Source organism: Hemitrygon akajei, chromosome 20 (assembly GCF_048418815.1).
Source record: "Hemitrygon akajei chromosome 20, sHemAka1.3, whole genome shotgun sequence".
Taxonomy (NCBI): domain Eukaryota; kingdom Metazoa; phylum Chordata; class Chondrichthyes; order Myliobatiformes; family Dasyatidae; genus Hemitrygon; species Hemitrygon akajei.
This window is the reverse complement of record NC_133143.1, coordinates 10,556,003-10,575,137: the sequence shown is the minus strand read 5'-3', so window position 1 is coordinate 10,575,137 and position 19,135 is coordinate 10,556,003. Positions and strand designations below refer to the sequence as shown.

General features: G+C 42.6%; 2 protein-coding genes across 6 annotated transcripts in view; one reads left to right on the top strand and one right to left on the bottom strand.

Annotated features, from left to right (window-relative positions):
- lyrm4 (LYR motif containing 4) overlaps nucleotides 1–10,411 on the bottom strand; it is a 198,091-nt gene extending 187,680 nt beyond the window's left edge. The window contains exon 1 of the mRNA XM_073073033.1: nucleotides 10,270–10,411. Coding sequence (XP_072929134.1) covers nucleotides 10,270–10,355 — 86 coding nt within the window. The 5' untranslated portion in view covers nucleotides 10,356–10,411. The remainder of the gene's footprint in view (nucleotides 1–10,269) is intronic.
- Nucleotides 10,412–10,419: 8 nt separating this feature from the next.
- fars2 (phenylalanyl-tRNA synthetase 2, mitochondrial) overlaps nucleotides 10,420–19,135 on the top strand; it is a 429,869-nt gene continuing 421,153 nt past the window's right edge. For 2 of the 5 annotated variants that reach the window (XM_073073028.1, XM_073073029.1), the window contains exon 1: nucleotides 10,429–10,561. The gene's annotated coding sequence lies outside the window, so the exon portion shown is untranslated. Of the gene's footprint in view, nucleotides 10,562–19,135 lie in introns of all 5 variants that reach the window. The other 3 variants (XM_073073030.1, XM_073073032.1, XM_073073031.1) reach the window with 3 other exon arrangements.

The window sequence follows — 19,135 nt, the reverse complement described above, 5'->3', positions numbered from 1 at the left end:
TTGATAATCATTTATGCCGGAAATGTAAAAATGAGGTGGGGACATATTTTCACATGATTTGGGAGTGTTCCATGGTTTGTCCATTTTGGTGTAAAGTTCTTGATTTGTTGGGGAATTGGTCGGGTCCAACACTGCCCTTGTGCCCACGGCTTTGTCTCCTGGGTGATAGGACAATGATACCTAATGTAAACAATGACAAATTTACTATTTTAAAGGTGGGTCTCATCACAGCTGCAAGAATTATATTGCAAAACTGGAAAAAACCCAGATGTCCCACTGTGAGGGAATGGACTGAGGAAATGGTTAAGATTTCATCATATGAAGACATGTTGGGAAGAATTAACAGTGAGGGAAAAGTGCAAGATGTGTGGGATCAATTTTGGTTGTACGTTAATTTAAACTTAAATTAGAAGTTTTTTTCTGTTTCTTAGTTTTATATGTTTTCCTGTCATGGGATGGATGTATAAATATGCTGTATCTGCTCTATGATATGCTGTGCTGCTTTGTAAAATAAGAATAAATAATAATAAAAATTTGAATTACAAAAAAAACTTAATTATCCATTACCCTCTTTAAATGTTGTCTTCTTACCATAAATACACGCTCTCTTGTTTTTTACATGGCTTTAATGGGAGGAAGATTCTGATTATCTAGGACTCATTTCAAAAGTGATTCATGAAAATGAGAAATGCAAGTCAAAGAAATAGGCCTTCAATTCAATTCATACATGCCTCCAAAACTACTTACTCGAGCTAGTCCCATCTGCCTGTTTGGCCCACATCCTTCGAAACATTTCTTATCCATGTACCCATCTAAATATATTATAAATTTTGTATCTGTGCCCACCTATACCTCTTTGTCTGGAAACTCATTCCACACCCCCATTACCCTCTGTAAAATGGCTGTTGCTCCATTGGTCCCCTTTAATTCTTTCCCCTCCTGGTGTAAATCTATGTTCTATAGTTTTGGACTCCCCAACATTTGGAAAACGCTGGTGTCCAGCCATATGATCTTCACCCCTATTAGTTTTATATATCTCAATAAAGTCACCCTCAGCATCTTTTTGTCCAAGGAAATAAAGCCCCAGTCTATCCAGTATCTCTTACAACTCAAACTCTCCAGTCCTACGAATGTTTTCTGCAGTCTTTTCATCTTAATTCCATAATTCCTGTGGCTGGGTGATCAGAACTATACACAATTTATTTTACAAAAATATCATAATGGAGTCAAATGATTTAAATTCTTTAACATGTTATAAGGTTTAAAACAATTTTAAACTTTCAATGTTCCAGAATGTTGGAAAGACAAAATTATTTAAAAACCTTACAATTATGATCGAAGCCAAAATCTTTCTTCATCCCTCATAACTCCCCTACCCTCAAGGGAAAAAACATACTGGGGCAAGGACACCACCCAAAGCATGCTTGGAATTTGTACCTTGGCACCTGCCTCCACATTGTAGAGGAATAGCAAGATCTACTCTCTATAATAAGCTTAAGTAGGCTTGAGTGAGCAGAGAGCAGCAACCAAAACCATACTCCAGTTACTTCCGACATATGGAAGTTGGTAGTTAAATGGTCATTGTAAATATAAATAGTCCTTTAATGTCTGCGGGCAGTAGAATCTGGGAGTTACTGGGAATGTGGGGAGAATATGGGGTGTCAGGATAGTGTAATAGCTAGCATGATGCTTTTGCAGCCTGGAGCATCAGAGTTTGGAGTTCAATTTTGGTACCGTCTGTAAGGAGGTTCCACGTTCTCCCCATGACTGTGTGGATTTCTGCAAGGTGCTCTGCTTAGTGAAATTTTGTGGCAAAATATCAGTGAGAATTGACGTAACTTTTCCAAAGATGTCCAATTAGTAGGTTAATTGATCATTGTAAATTGTCCTGTGATTAAGCTGGTTTGCTGGGTGGCTCATTGGGACAAATGGGTCTGATTCGCACTGTATCACTAAATAAATAAATTAAGTGTGATTAGGATGAAAGAACGCAAACACGAGGAAATCTGCAGATGCTGGAAATTCAAGCAACAAACACAAAATGCTTGTGAAACACAGCAGGCCAGGCAGCATCTAAAGGAAGTAGTACAGTCGACGTTTTGGGCTGAGACCCTTTGTCAGGACTAACTGAGAAAAAAGAGAGTAAGAGATAGTAAGAATCTCTAACTATCTTTTCTTTCCATTAGTCCTGACGAAGGGTTTGGGCCCGAAACGTCGACTGTACTTCTCCCTATAGATGCTGCCTGGCCTGCTGCGTTCCACCAGCATTTTGTGCGTGTTGCTTAGGACGAAAGAGCTTTGATCTGATCATTGGATCTCTTGACTATCAGCTACATGGTATTTTGCTATCTTACATGAAATAGTTTTATGTTGCAGTTTTACCAGGCTGGCAGCTCATTTAAAAACACTTGCTGCTCCATCAATAATGTACTTCATTTCTCATGTTCAGCTTGGTCAGAGGTAATGCTACCAAACTACCCTTCTTAATGGGCACTGAAGTCTATTATAAATAAACTGCATTCCCATCACGCTCAGTAATGGGTTTCCCGGGTGCTCTGTTTTCCTCCCACGCTCCAAAGGCATATGGGTTAATAAGTTAATTGGTCACAGGTGTAAATGTGAGGCGTGGGCTCGTTGGGTCGGATTAGCTTGTTACCATGCTGTATCTCTAAATAATTAAAAATCCAACCAAAATCTGGAACGTTATTGCTTTCAGTTTCTTTCAAGTGTTACTAAACTTGAAGAAACATCGACTAATCAGTTACAAATCAGTCTTCACCTGCAAAGAAACATTGTGTTTTCAATTTAAACCCCATTAGAAATTCTGGAGTAATAATTTACATGGTGTTGCATCTTCTCTGAACGAATACATAACATTCACACAGGCAGTTTTAAGTACAAATGCAAATGAAGGAATTTCAAAAATAATTCAGTTTTGTGGGGAATACATGGAGCTGAAAATTTTAAAAATGTGTGCTTATTTAGGACCTTTAATGTAGAAAAGTATCCCAAAGTGCTCTGCAGAAGCATAAAGTCAACAATTATAAATCCAAAGGAAAGGTGGAAGGGGTGCGTTTTTTGAAAAGTCTTTTTAAAGGAAGAGCTGGGAATCCAGGAAAATCTTATAGTGCAATTCCAGGTGCTATTGGCATGACAAAGATTGAGATACATCATAAGAGGCCAAAGTTGGAATACAACACTGGGTTTTCAGTTGCTTGTTAAAACTGTTTGAAGTGGATGGATGTAGAAGATCTTGTGGTGCTATTTGAAGTGAAATGGCATTTATTTCTCCACTGTGGACAGTGAGGGGAAAAAAGAAGCAGCAGCACCATTGTTATAACATTATTGAACAGTCTCGCTCAGACGACTGGCCACAATGCTGTAACTGCATTAAAATTGCCTTAGTATTCCATAAATGACATCTTTTTGCAATGGAGGCCAACTTCCATAATTAAAATATGCAAGTTTAATAAACAGCCCTGTGGTGGTCGAAGGCCAAAATAAAGACAAGAGGAATGAGCATCTTGATGCATTAGAATGCAGAACACAATAGTGCAGAATTGTGCACACACCACAGACAGTATTAGAAATTTCCCAGACAAGAATCAAGTTGCAAAATGGGACAGCATGAACTGCATTGCAGATGCTCAGAGGGCACACAAGGAGGAATATTGCTACATTCCAGGAAAGCAGCACTCATCACAAGCTGAGGTCATGTAAACACTTACCAATTACAACCAAATGAACCATGCACTGAAAACACAGGAACAAAGCAAGAGTCTTCCCACCAGAGAAACACTGGAGAACAATGTCGAGGTTAAGCATATCAAAAGTGGAATAAGTTCCACAGAGGCCAATACATTTCATTATTTTTATATTACTTGTATCTAGACACCAGCTTTTAATTTTCTGTTTAAATTTTAATTACTTTACTCTCACACATGCACGGTTCTCTTACCAGCAAGGAAGTACTCCATTCTTTTCCCCCAGATCTATAGTGTGCAACTTTAGAGTCAGCAGTACTTAATTACATCCACTGTAACTTGCCTGACAGATGTTATCATAAATCCTCTAACTTCCTATTCCCATTTGTACAACTTACTACACCTTCTGCAACTTGAGTTGTGTTTAAACCTGTATTCCTATAGTCAAACTGTTAAAGTACTTAGAAAACAGTCTGTTCAGCTATCCTGAGATTAAAATTTACCAAATTCCACCAATCCAAGCCTTCAGTCTCTGTAGTGAATAACTGTTGTTTACTTAAACTGGCTGAATTCTACTTTTTCCTCTATCCTACATCTTTACCATTCTTCTTTTAATCAACTCTGTAATTCACATCACCTTCAACACTTATTACCAGGCCTTCAACTTCACCCTTAAGAAATATACTCCAGTTCACAATTACAAATCATATTATATTAGCCAAAAGATAAATTGAAGGAAATGTAGAAATCATTACAGATTCAATTCTCAGCATGTCCAACAAATACAGAGGACGATTGATATACTCACTCAAAACATTGGATCTCAAACCAGAAGAAAGCACAATTCAATGATAGATGTAAAACAATACCAACTACTATGTCCAAGTGAGGCTGCTGAGAGGCGAGTCAAAAGATTTAAGTACCAGAGAATGAAGGAAGGGATACAGGCAGTCCTGGGTTACGAATGAGTTCCGTTCCTGAGTCCGTCTTTAAGTTGGATTTGTACATAAGTTGGAACAAGTACATCCAGTATTATTTAGCGTCAGTTAGTCAAACGTTTGTCTCAGTATATAATATATATTTTACTTTTCTATGCATATAAAACTCTTAAGAAATGTATGTATTCCAATAATTAAACTACTGCGTTGCTTAGTAATAATTGTAGCTTTCATCGGGGCAGGGACTTTCACATACTCCATTATTCTCACTTTATCCTTTATCCTTTAAAATTGTTCCGATCGTTGACCGACTGTAGCCTAACGCTTTTCCAATCTTGATTGCTTCCCATCAACAGAACAGAAACACTGCAAGCGGCGGGTCCTGACCTCTGCTGGCTCCCGAGCTCCACCGGGTCCTAAGGACCACCACACTGAATTCCCTGGGTCCTAAAGTCCACCGCACTGAGACAGGTTAAATGGGACAAGTGGGGGCTGTGCTGGGTTTGGATATTTGATCCTCCACAACATTCCGTGTGGGAATTTAAACTGGAGGTGGCAGTGTTCTTTTTTTATGAGGTCAAGTTGCGAGCTTGACATCAACCTGGCATGGATGGTATGGTATTGACTGGATCGACATCAACCTGGCACGGGAGTGGTCTGTTACTGGATCGAACTTGGGAACCTCTGTTCTCGAGCCCGGCACTGATCTCACTGTGCCACTAGCCGACCGGAACAAGGGGGGGGGGGGGGGGGCAGAGTCAGGGTGAATCTTGCTAAGAAAAATTTAAGCCAAATATAAAGTTACACACTCAACACAGTGTCAACGGCAAAGATTTAAAATGGTGGACGGTGTCGCGATCTGACTTAAAATGGCGGACGGCGTTCTCCTTCCTCAGTTCGTAAGTACGAGTTGTCTGTAGGTCGGACGTTTGTAACTCGAGGATTACCTGTGCTATGGAACTGATTATTTCTACTCATCTCTGTCCAGAATGGCTGACCCCTTACTTTGAGAGTTGACTCCCTTTGTTTTCAGCAGTTTAACTAGAGGTTGGCCTTTCTACATCTTGCAGGATTTTATGCACTTAATGACATGATCTCTCATTCTTTGAAATTCAAAGGCCCAGCCTGTTTAATTTTTCCTCACTCTTCAAACTTACTATTCCTAGAAATCAGCTTGGTGAATCCTCACTGCACTTCATCAGAAGTTTTGGACAAGATAGCTAGAAGATAAACACATTTAGTTATAAAAGTACAAAATAAACCTTCTGTGATAAAGGTCAATCATTTTTTGCTTCTGCATCTGGATTTGTTTATTCTCCTCCAAACAATATAGAATCTCTACATAACACTTCTTTCAGCTCTCACAAAACATTCCAACTATCTTTCACCTGATGCTCCATGCCACAGCTGCACCAAGGACTGGTTCAACTGCTTTTGATTCTATCTTTGATATTCATTGATGATCATAACCCTAGTTTAGTTCTGTTATTCATATGTCTTAAGCTTTACAAAATAATGCAGATGCTGGATATCTGAAATGAAACAAAATGCCTCAGAAATTCTTGGGAATAGGGGAAAAAGAGTTAACTTTTTAGGGTGAAGAAAACTAAACAAGCCTGAATGTGAATGAAAGGGAATGGATGAAGGAATTTCAAAGTCAGCAACTGCTTGGAAGCAGGGAGAATAAGTAACATATTATAGGAAATGATTCTGCTACTTGCATTTACTACTACTCAAGTTCCATATTTTATTTATATTCCATTAGCACTTTCTGCACCATTATTTTTCCATCAGATAATCTATCTGGCTTCATCTTTGCTTCTATGTCTGCTTTTCCTTCCTTCCCATGTTTGAAAATCCTTTCTTTAAAAGATATTGTTAATTTTTCTTAGTTCCGGAAAAGCCACTGATCTGATACACTTTTTATGACTGCTCAGATCAAGTTCATTGAAATCACAAAATCCATGCTGACCATACTTAATCCATTTACCGGCACTTGGTTCATAGCCTTTGTTTATTTGAGACACAGATCAATACAACATGCCCTTCAGCCCAACAAGTCCATGCCAATTTGCTTTCAGTTCTTATCACTACAAGCCCTGTCTCTCCATGTACTTATCCAAGTGCTCCTTAACTGATAACTGTTGTACCTGTCTCAACCACTTCCTCTGGCAGCTCATTCCATATACTCCCCATCCTTTGTGTGAAAAAGTTGCCCTCAAGTCCCTTTTTCCTCCCACCATAAATCTCTACCCTTTAGTTTTTGGTCCAGACTACATTGGGGAAAAGACTGCTATTATCCACCTTTCTATGCCTCTCATAATTTTAAACATTCCTACAAGGTCATCCCTCAATCTCCTAAGTTCCAAATAATAAACAACTAGTCTGGCTAATAACGTAGGCCCTTTAGTCCTGACAACATCTTTCCTGCACCTTTTCTTGTTTAACCACATCTTTCCTACAACTGGGTGGCCAAAACTACACAGTATTCTGAGTGTGGCCTCACCAACAACTTGCACAATTGCAACATAATGTTCCTACTCCTATCCTCACTGCCCTGACTGAAGACTAGCAAGCTAAATATCTTTTTCACCAGTCCACCTGTGATGCTGCTTTCAATGAAGTATACACTGATACTCCCTCTGTTCCACTACACTCCCTACATGCCCTAGCATTCATAGTATAGTTCTAAGGTAATTTGAATATACAGGAAAGCAAAAGAGTAGTGGATTCTGCCCAAAACATTTCAGATACAACCCTCCCCACCATCAGTAGTATCTACAGGAGGCAATCCCCCAAGAAAGCAATATCGAAAATCAGAGACCTTCACCATCCACACCATACCAACTTTTCACAGCTACTTTCAGGCAGGCGGTACAGAAGCATACCGCACCACCAGATTCAAGAACAGCTACTTCCCTTCAACCATTTGTTTCCTGAACAAGCTAGCGAACCCCTCATAACTATGTTTTACAACAGTATGATCACTTTTCACTGAAGTTATATTTTTATTGTGAATCCTGCTTATATGATGCTGCTGCAAATAAGTTTGTCATTGTACCTGTGCAGATAATGATAAATTCTACTCTGAACAAAGTTCAAAATGCATTTATTATCAAAGTATGTATACAATATACAAGCTTGAGACTCGTCTCCTTATGGGAAGCAACAAAACAAAGAAACCCAATAGAACGCATTTAAAAAAAACCGTCAAACACCCAGTGTGCAGAAAAACAAACAATCATGCAAACAATAAATATAAGAAAATAACATCAAGACTGAAGTTCACAAAGGTGAGTCCACAGCCTTGCAGCCAGATATTACTGCAGTAAACGAACCTGTTAGTTGCAGGCCAGAGCCTCAGTTTAGCATGGAGATGAGTAAACCTCACAGAGCAGTGAGCTGAACAACAGCCCGTCCCTCTCCTCTGTCCCCGGCACCGTGACCTTTCCAATCTGGCCCGGCACTTAAATCAGCCAGACCTCAGGTTGTTTCTCATTCTTGGACTTGGGCCCTGCCACTTTAATATGCTCTTGGGCCTGGGCCTTGCTGCCTCAATTCAGCCTATACCAACCTTAACAATTTGGCTTGACTAGACTTAAATCAGCCAAACAGCATGTCAGTCCTTGCTCTCTGATCCAGGCCCCACTGCCTTGACTCTGCCTCACAGCAAATTGCCTCCAAGTCTGCTCCAGCATTTCCCAAACACTGGCTCATTCCCCCTCGCAGGCTCAGTCTCTGCCACCTCAATTCTGTCTTTACCCACCATTCGAAAACCATCCTAAACCTTTGAGAGTTCAGTTAACACTGCAAAAATGCCAGTCATACAAGTGGTTCAAAAGTTCATCTCTGAAAGGGAAGCTGCAGGCTGTAGTAATTGTTTTTGAGAAAAGTGAGGTTAATACATAATTTATAGTTTTGTTTGTTGTCCAGCAATTTGTTGCTATGCTTCACCAGTGACATCTTAAATCAGAACCAGATCCTAGGGGTTTGTGACAAGGTAGATATTGAAATATTTCAACTCATGAGTGAGTCTCAAACAAGAGGAGATAGTTATTAAATAAGGGAGCTGTCATTTAAAGCAGATTAGAGTCATATTGCACAAAAACAATCCCTTCAGCCTACCATGCCTATATCAACCATTGAATTCTATGCACTACTTCCATTACCAGCAGTTGGTCCACAGCAACTTGAACTAACCATACCCAGCTTGGTGATTCAGGTATTTGTCTAGATACATTATGTCCATAGGAAGTCCTCCTCGCAGAGAATGCCAAAACTCTGGTATGCATTGCAGTACAAACCTGGCACCACAGGCAAACAATGAGAGCTCTGGCACATACGTAGAAAGTTTCACGTTGGCTTCAACTCTCTTGCTATGCCCATGACTACAGCTTCATCTTCAATATTATAATTACAAGCAAACTCATTTCCAAATTCCTAGACTTAGGACTCAACATCTCCCTTTGCAAATGGATGCTTGATTTCCTGACCAACAACTCAAATCAGTAAGGATAAGCAACAGCACCTCCACCATAATTATCCTCAACCCCGACTCCCTATACACCCATGACAGTGTGGCCCAATTCTGCTCTAATTCCATGTACAAGATTGCAGATGACACCACCACTATATGCAAAATAATGATGATGAATCAAAGTACAAGAAGAACTTGGAGAGCTTAGTGGCACAGTGTCATGACACCATTCCCGCTTTCAAAGTCAGCAAAACAAAAGAGCTGGCCATTGACTTCAGAAAGTGGGGGGTTGAGGTCAAGACAGGTGAAAGCTTCGTATTCCTTAGTGATCACCAACAATAGCATATGTTCATCCAATCACAAAGGCACCATGGCCAACAAAGCTCACCAGTGATTTTACCATCTTAGAGCCTAAGGAAATCTGGCCCCTCTGACCCTCACCAATTTTTAGTGATAGACCATATAAGGCATTCTATCTAGATACTTGGTGTGGCAACTGTTCTGCCCATTTACCATAAGAAACTGCAGAGCTGTGAACACACTTCAGCACATCATGGAAACCAGCCTCCCTTCCATAGAATCTGTTTAAACTTCTCGTTGCCTCAGTAAAGCAGCCAATATACTGAAAAATGCACCCACCCTGGTGATCCTCTCCTCTCCACCCCGCACCCTTCACCGGGGCAGGAGGTCCAAAAGCCACCTGACTCAAGGACAGCATGTACCTTTGTCTTTTTAAAAAATCACTACAGTCTCTTATATAACTCTTACAGAAAATTTCCACACAAACACCCCAACACATTTTGATGAACGCAAAGGAGGAATTTAGAAATCGAGGCCACAGACGAAAACGTCAACTGTTTATCGCCTCCACAGACGCTGCCTGACTCGCTGAGTTCATCCAGCACTTTGTGTGTTGCTCAAGATTTCCAACATCTACAGAATCTCTTGTGTTTTTAATATTTTTATTAGTACGTCTTGGGATCAGAATACATTGCTGTTTACATTTTTAATATTAAACGGCTAGGCAACTTTCACGTGTCAAACCTGCTACACCCTGACGTAGACACTATTCCATGTTTTAAAACACGACTAACCTGATAATTAGAATATTTCTTCACAGATGAAAACAAACAAAAATCGTTTAGTTTACCTATAATTGTAACTGGAAAATTTCTTGCTTTCCCGCAACATCGTCCTGTAGAGAGACAGTACCTCCCTGCTGCCGGGCGCCGCCATTTTCCTGCTCGGGACCTTTGACCCCGCGCAAGGCGCTCGGCGCGCAGGGTTCAGACGGTCACCTCGCCGTGAGGAGGCCTCCGCCGCTGCCGGCCGAGGAAAGGCGCGCGTTTCCCTCCCGCCCCCACTTTGTGAATAAACAAGACCGGCAAAGGCGGCAGCTCGGGCTCAGTGAAGGGGGGACGCTGTTAGTCTTGTGGAGGGAGGTGAGTGAGTGAGTGTTCGGGTGCTGGCGAGGTTATGAATGTGTATATCTCATACACACACCACAGCAATGGAAAGTTCGGCTCATTTGGTGTAGCTGGGAAAGCAGGGAGGAACCGTGGCATTTGTTGGAGGAAGTGGGTTGCCTGGAGTTCAGACAAAATACTCACCTCCAGGCGATACTAAGGAAAAAAAACCTCCTTTCTCTGAGTTTCTGAGTATTACAAAACAAGGAGAACAAGCCACTTTGCACATACCCCACCAATCAAAGATACTATTCCCTCCCCGTCGGCTTATCGTTAAATGTACTTGCGCTCTGATCCTAGAGTCTCCCACTATTTGAATCATCCTTTGCTTATCCACTTTATCAGTATGCATTTTTGGCCAGAAGCAATTCAGAAAATGGTCTTGCATTGTAGGTCAGACAGCACCTATGGAGAGGTCGACGACCCTACATCAGGGCTGCTGAATAGTTCAGGCAGCGTCTGTGGAGAGAAAAACAAAGTTAGTGTTTCAGGTTGGTAGATAGATAGATAGATACTTTATTCATCCCCATGGGGAAATTCAACTTTTTTTCCAATGTCCCATACACTTGTTGTAGCAAAACTAATTACATACAATACTTAACTCAGTAAAAAATATATGCATCTAAATCACTATCTCAAAAAGCATTAATAATAGCTTTTAAAAAGTTCTTAAGTCCTGGCGGTAGAATTGTAAAGCCTAATGGCATTGGGGAGTATTGACCTCTTCATCCTGTCTGAGGAGCATTGCATCGATAGTAACCTGTCGCTGAAACTGCTTCTCTGTCTCTGGATGGTGCTATGTAGAGGATGTTCAGAGTTATCCATAATTGACCGTAGCCTACTCAGCGCCCTTCGCTCAGCTACTGATGTTAAACTCTCCAGTACTTTGCCCACGACAGAGCCCGCCTTCCTTACCAGCTTATTAAGACGTGAGGCATCCCTCTTCTTAATGCTTCCTCCCCAACACGCCACCACAAAGAAGAGGGCGCTCTCCACAACTGACCTATAGAACATCTTCAGCATCTCACTACAGACATTGAATGACGCCAACCTTCATTCAAACTCTAATATTAAAACATGCAGATAAAGGAAAGGGTGGAGAGGACAAAAGGGATGTTTGCAAGAGGATGGACTCTAAGAGAGTGAATGACACAAATTGCCCACTGGTAATTAAGGAAGATTTGTTAGTTGCAACAATCTCTCTGAGGGAGATGCAAATGTAGATAAGTCTGGGGCAGAAGTGGAAAGAGGGTAGTGATAGGGGACTCTGTGGACGTGAATGGGACATGTCCACAGCATTTTGGAGAGGGAGAGAGAGCAGTCAGATGGCTTGGTACATATTGGTACCAGTGACATAAAGAGGAAAAGCAAAGATGTCCTGAAAAGAGTATTTAGAGAGCTAGATAGAAAACTGAGAAACAGGACCTCCCGGGTAGTAATTTCTGGATTGCTGCCTGTGCCATGTGCCAGTGAGATGAGAAACGGGATGATTTGGCAGTTTAATGTGTGGCAGGGCTTCAGGTTTGTGGATCATTGGGATCTCTTTTGGGGGAAGGTATGACCTGTTCAAAAGTGACGGATTGCACCTGAACCCGAGGGGGATGATATTTTCGCGGGCAGGCTCATTAGAGCCGTTGGGGAAAGTTTAAACTAACTTGGCAGGGGTTTGGGAATTGGAGTGAAGGGACTGACTCAGGATAGGACAACTGGTTTAAAAAAAAGCATAGACAGTGAGCAGTCAGTGTGCCAGGAAGGGCAAGCAGATGATAGGACAAAATTGCAGCCAGCAGGGTATGTATCATTGCATTAGGGGCGCAGAATCAAAAAGGGTAGCAAATGTGGTACTCAGTGCACAGAATATAAGAAATAAAGGTGGATGATCTTGTTGCACTATTGCAAGATTGTCAGGAATGATGTTGTGGCCATCACTGAATCGTAGCTGGATGTTTGTAGTTGGGAGCTGAATGTCCAAGGTTGCATGTTGAATTGGAGGGATAGGAAGGTAGGCAGAGAGGCTGTAGGTAAAGAATGGCATCAAATCAGTATAAAGATGTGACATAGAATCAGAAGATGTTGAAGTCTTGTGAGTTGAGCTAAGAAAGTGCAAGAGTAAAAGGAACTTAATGACAGGACTCCCAACAGTAGATGGGATGTGGACGATGGATTACAATGGGAAATAGAAAAGGCATGTCAAAAGGGTCATGGGAGATTTCAACATGCAGGTCAATTGGGGAAAATCAGGTTGGTAATGGATCTCAAGAGAGTGAGTTTGTTGAATACTTACGAGATGGCTTTTTCGAGCCTTTTGTTATTGAGCCTACTAGGGGATCAGCTATACTGGATTGGGTGTTATGTAATGAACTGGAGGTGATTAGGGAGCTTAAGATAAAAGAACCCTTAGGAGACAGTGATCACAATGTGATTGATTTTAACTTGAAATTTGAAAGGAAGAAAGTAAAGTCTGACAGCAGTATTTCAGTGGAGTAAGGGAAATTACAGTGGTATGAGAGAGGAGTTGGTCAAAGTAAATTGAATTGGAAGGAGCTGCTGGCAGGGATGATAGCAGATCAGTAATGGCATGGGTTTCTGGGAAACATGAGGAAGGTGCAGGATAGATGTATTCCAAAAACAAAAAAAATAGTCAAATGGCAAAATAGTACAACCGTGGCTGACAAAGAGGTCAAAACTAATGTAAAAGGAAAAGAGAGGGCATACAACAAAGCAAAAATTAGCAGTAAGACAATTGGGAAGTTTTTAAAAACCTACAGAGAGCAACCGAGAATCACAAGGAGATGTAATATGAAAGCAAGCTAGCAAATAGTAAAAGCTTTTTCAAGTATTTAAAAAAAATAAAAGAGGTGAGAGTGGATATAGGACCGCTAGAAAATGCAGCCGGAGAAGTGCAGTTGACAAGGAGACGGCAGATGAACTGAACGAGTATTTTGCATCAGTCTTCACTGTGGAAGATATTAGCAGTGTGCCAGATGCTGAAGGAAGAGAAGTGGGTGCAGTTATTATTACAAGGGAGAACGTGCTCAAAAAGCTGAAAGACCTGAAGGTACATAAGTCACCCGGACTAGATGAACTGCACCCTAGGATTCTGAAAGAGTTAGTGGTAGAAATTGTGGAGGCATTAGTAATGATCTTTCAAAAATCATTGCATGGTGCCAGAGGACTGGAAATTTGCAAATGTCACTCCACTCTTTAAGAAAGGATGACAGCAGAAAGGAAATTATAGATCAATTAGCCTGACCCTCAGTGGTTGGGAAGACGCTGGAGTCGATTCTTAAGGATGGAGTACTTAGTGACACATGACAAAATGGAACAAAGGTTTCCTTAAGGGAAAATCTTGCCTAAGGAACTTTTGGAAATCTTTGAGGAGATTACAAGTAGGATAATTAAAAGTAATGTTGTTTATTTGGACTTTCAGAAGGCCTTTAACAAGGTGTCACACATGAGGCAGTTAAGTTAAGTAAGTAAGCCCATGGTACTGTGCCAGGAAAGTTACTAACATGGTTAGAGCATTGGCTGATTGGTAGGAGGCAGTGACTGGGAATGAAAGGATCCTTTTCTGGTTGGCTGCCAGTGACTAGTGATGTTCCGCAGGGGTCGGTGTTGAGACCATTTCTTTTTATGCTGTATATCAATAATTTAATGATGAAATAGATGCCTTTGTTGCCAAGTTTGCAGATGATAGGAAGATTGATTTGAATTGACTTTATTTCTTACATCCTTCACGTACATGAGGAGTAAAAATCTTTATGTTTCGTCTCTGTCTAAATGTGCAATCATAGTAATTTATAATAAATAGAACAGTCAATGTAATATAGAGTACACTCAAATCAGCATGAGTTAATCAGTCTGATGGCCTGGTGGGAGAAGCTGTCCTGGAGCCTGCTGGTCCTGGCTTTTATGCTGCGGTACCATTTCTCAGATGGCAGCAGCTGGAATAGATTGTGGTTGGGGTGTCTTAGGTCCCGAATGATCCTATGGGCCCTCTTTACACACCTGTCCTTGTAAATTTCCTGAATTACGGGAAGTTCACAACTACAGATGTGCTGGGCTGTCCGCACCACTCTCTGCGATTAAGGGAGGTACAGTTCCCTTACCAGGCAGTGATGCTCTTAATTGTGCCCCTGTAGAAAGTTCTTAGGATTTGGGGGCCCATACCAAACTTTCTCAAATGTCTGAGGTGAATGAAGTGCTGTTGTGCCTTTTTCACCACACAACTGGTATGTACAGACAATGTGAGGTCCTCGGTGATGCGGATGCTGACAAATTTAAAGCTGTTTACCCTCTCAACCCCAGATCCATTGATGTCAGTTGGGGTTAGCCTGTCTCCATTCCTGCTGTAATCCACAACCAACTCCTTTGTTTTTGTGACATTCAGGGAGAGGTTGTTTTCTTGACACCACTGTGTCAGAGAGATGACTTCTTCCCTGTAGGCCACCTCATTATTATTTGAGATTAGGCTAATCAATGTAGTATCATTGCCAAATTTAATTAGATTAGAGATGCGGGTGGCAATACAGTCATGGATGTACAGGGAGTAAAGGAGAGGACTCAGATCGCAACCCTGAGGGGCTCCTGTATTGAGAGTCACCATCCGCCCTGTTCTGCTGGGTGAGAAGCTGACAGTGATGCAGGTGGATGCTTCCCTGGTGTCATGGATTATTGATTACCTGACTGGCAGACCACAGTACGTGCACTTGCAACACTGTGTGTCAGACAGAGTGGTCAGCAGCACTGGGGCTCCACAGGGGACTGTCCTGTCTCCCTTTCTCTTCACCATCTACACCTCGGACTTCAACTACTGCACAGAGTCTTGCCATCTTCAGAAGTTTTCTGATGACTCTGCCATAGTTGGATGCATCAGCAAGGGAGATGAGGCGGAGTACAGGGCTACGGTGGGAAACTTTGTTACATGGTGTGAGCAGAATCATCCGCAGTTTAATGTGAAAAAGACTAAGGAGCTGGTGGTGGACCTGAGGAGGGCTAAGGCGCCGGTGACCCCTGTTTCCATCCAAGGGGTCAGTGTGGACATTGTGGAGGATTACAAATACCTGGGGATATGAATTGACAATAAACTGGACTGGTCAAAGAACACTGAGGCTGTCTACAAGAAGGGTCAGAGCCGTCTCTACTTCCTGAGGAGACTGAGGTCCTTTAACATCTGCTGGACGATGCTGAGGATGTTCTACGAGTCTGTGGTGGCCAGTGCTATCATGTTTGCTGTTGTGTGCTGGGGCAGCAGGTTGAGGGTAGCAGACACCAACAGAATCAACAAACTCATTCGTAAGGCCAGTGATGTTGTGGGGGTGGAACTGGACTCTCTGACGGTGGTGTCTGAAAAGAGGATGCTGTCCAAGTTGCATGCCATCTTGGACAATGTCTCCCATCCACTTCATAATGTACTGGTTAGGCACAGGAGTACATTCAGCCAGAGACTCATTCCACCGAGATGCAACACTGAGCGTCATAGGAAGTCATTCCTGCCTGTGGCCATCAAACTTTACAACTCCTCCCTCGGAGTGTCAGACACCCTGAGCCAATAGGCTGGTCCTGGACTTATTTCCACTTGGAATAATTTACTTATTATTACTTAATTATTTATGGTTTTATATTGCTATACTTCTACACTATTCTTGGTTGGTGCGACTGTAACGAAACCCAATTTCCCTCGGGATCAATAAAGTATGTCTGTCTGTCAGTCAGAGGGGTGGAGGTGAGGGAGCCCACTCTTACCACCTGTCGGCAATCTGACAGGAAGTCCAGGATCCAGCTGCACAAGGCAGGGTCAAGGCCGAGGTCTCTGAGCTTCTTGTCGAGCCTGGATGGAACTATGATGTTGAATGCTGAACTGTTGTCCAAGAACAGCATTCTCACATAAGCATGCTTCTTCTCCAGATGTGTAAAGATGGTATGTAGAGCAGTGGCTATTGCGTCATCTGTTGATTGGTTGTGTTGGTAGGCGAATTGTAGGGGGTCCAGTTTAGGTGGTAGCATGCTGTAGATGTAATCCTTGATCAGCATCTCAAAGCATTATCTTATTATTGAGGTGAGTGTGACTGGACACCAGTCGTTCAGGCATGTTACCTTGGTCTTTTTTGGTACAGGGACAATGGTGGATAATTTGAAGTAGGAGGGCACTCTGTACTGGGAGAGGGAGAGATTAAAAATGTCAGTAAACACACCTGCCAGTTGTGCTACGCACATCCTAAGTACTCGTCCTTGAATGCCGTCCAGTCCCGCAGCCTTGCGAATGTCCATTCAATGGAAACATCTGCGTACCTCAGCCTCAGAGATGACCAGGTTGCAGGTTGTAGCGGTGGCTTTCCTCGGAGGCTCAGAGTTAGTGACATCGAACCAAGCATAAAAGCGATTGAGCTCGTCTGGGAGAGAGGCCGCGATGTTGGCGGCACCACAACGTTTGGCTTTGAAGTTTGCGATGGTATGCAGCCCTCGCCACAAGTCACGTGTGATTTTCGTTGTTAATCTTGACTCAATCTTGTCCCTATATTATTGTTTCACAGCCTTGATAGCTTTGCGCAGATCATAGCTGCTTTTCTTGAGCTCCAGTTGATTGCCAACAATGTAAGCTCGATGTCGCGCAGTAAGTGCTGCTCGCACAGAACTGTTGATCCAGGGTTTCTGGTTCGGGAAGACCCTGACCGACTTCTGGGGGACAACATCGTCGATGCACTTCCAGATGAAGCACGTGACTCCATCATTGAACTTGGAGACATCCTCATCATGGAAGACATTCCAGGCGATGTCATCAAACCAGTCCTGCAGCATGGAGGCCAATTGGTTGGACCAACAGTGGACGGTTTTAGTTATGGCTGCCTCTTGATTCAGCTTCTGCCTGTAGTTGGCAAAAGTAGGATCGAAGAGTGATCTGATTTTCCAGAAGCTGGGCGAAGGAGAGCTTTGTTGGCGTTGTGGAAGGGAGTACAGCAGTGGTCAAGTGTGTTATCTCCACGAGTGCTCACTTGGATGTGCTGACAAAACTCCAGAGAGACCTTCGTCAGTGATGCTTGATTAAAGTCACTGGCGACGATGAGGGCAGTCTCTGGGTGTGCAGTCTCCAGCGTGCTGATGGTCTTGTACAGTTTCTTGAGAGCCAGGTCAGTATCAGCCTGTGGCGAAATGCACACCGCTGTGATGATAACAGCCATGAACTCCCTAGGCAGCCAGTAGAGTCTGCACAGCAGCACCAGGTATTCCAGTCTGGGCAACAAAAGGATTTGAGTGCATGCACGTTCTGGGGGTCGCACCAAGCATTGTTGACCATGAAGCATACCCCTCCTTCTTTACTCTTCCCATTAAGTTTTTTCGACCTGTCTACCTGGAACAGGGAGAACCCAGAGGGCTCGATGGCATGATCTGGTATCTCCTCCGTCAGCCGGATCTCCACGAAGCACAAAATGTTGCACTCCTTTATTTCCCGCTGAGAGGATATTCTGGCTCCCAGTTCACAAAGCTTGTAATCCAGGGACTGAATGTTAGCTAGGAGTATGCTAGGGAGCAGTGGCCAATTTGCATGCTGTCTCAGCCTCACCAGGATGCTGGCCCTTCTCCCTCGCCTCCGGTGCTTCTTCTGAGGTACTGGCGGTGTAAGAGGTGAGTCTTGCATGCATAGCGCAAGCAGGGTATCCCAGTGTAGGAAAGGCAGCAGGTAGTGTTGAGGAAACAGATAAGCTGCAGAAAGACGTAGACAGATTAGGAAAGTGGGCAAGAAAGTGGCAAATGCAATACAATGTTGGAAAATGCATGTTCATGCACTATGGTAGTAGAAATGCATATGTATACTATTTTCTATATGGGGAGAAAATCTAAAAATCTGAGATACAAAGGGACTTGGGAGTCCTTGTGCTGAACACCCTGAAGGTTAACTTGCAGGTTGAGTCGGTGTTGAGGAAGGCAAATGCAATGTTAGCATTTATTTCAACAGGTCTGGAATACAAGAGCAGGGATGTGATGCTGAGGCTTTATAAGGCACTGGTGAGGCCTCACCTTGAGTATTGTGAACAGTTTTGGGCCCCTCATCTTAGAAGAGATGTGCAGGTGTAGAGAGTAGATGTGGAAAGGATGTTTCCCATGGTGGGGGAGTTGAGGAAAAGAGGGCACAGCCTCAGGATAGAGAGTGTCAATTTAAAACAGCAGAGAACTTTCTTTAGCCAGAGGATGGTGAATTTGTGGAATTTGTTACCATGGACAGCTGTCTGGTTGTATTTAAGGCAGAGCTTGATAGTTTCTAAATTGGACACAGCATGAAAAGTTACAGGGAGAAAGCCGGGGGGGGGGGGGGGCTGGGTCGGGCAAGAAAAGTTCAGCTGTGATTGGTGGAGCAGACTTGATGGGCTAAATGGCCTAATTCTGCTCTTATGTCTTATTGTCTTAGAAGATAAGTGAGGATAAAATAGAAAGAAAAATCTGAAATAAAAAGAAAATGATAGGAATACTAGCAGATTGGGCAGCATATGTGGAGTGCAAAGTTGAGTTATTGCTACAAGTTAACTTTAAATATGACTCGATCAATTTTCAGAA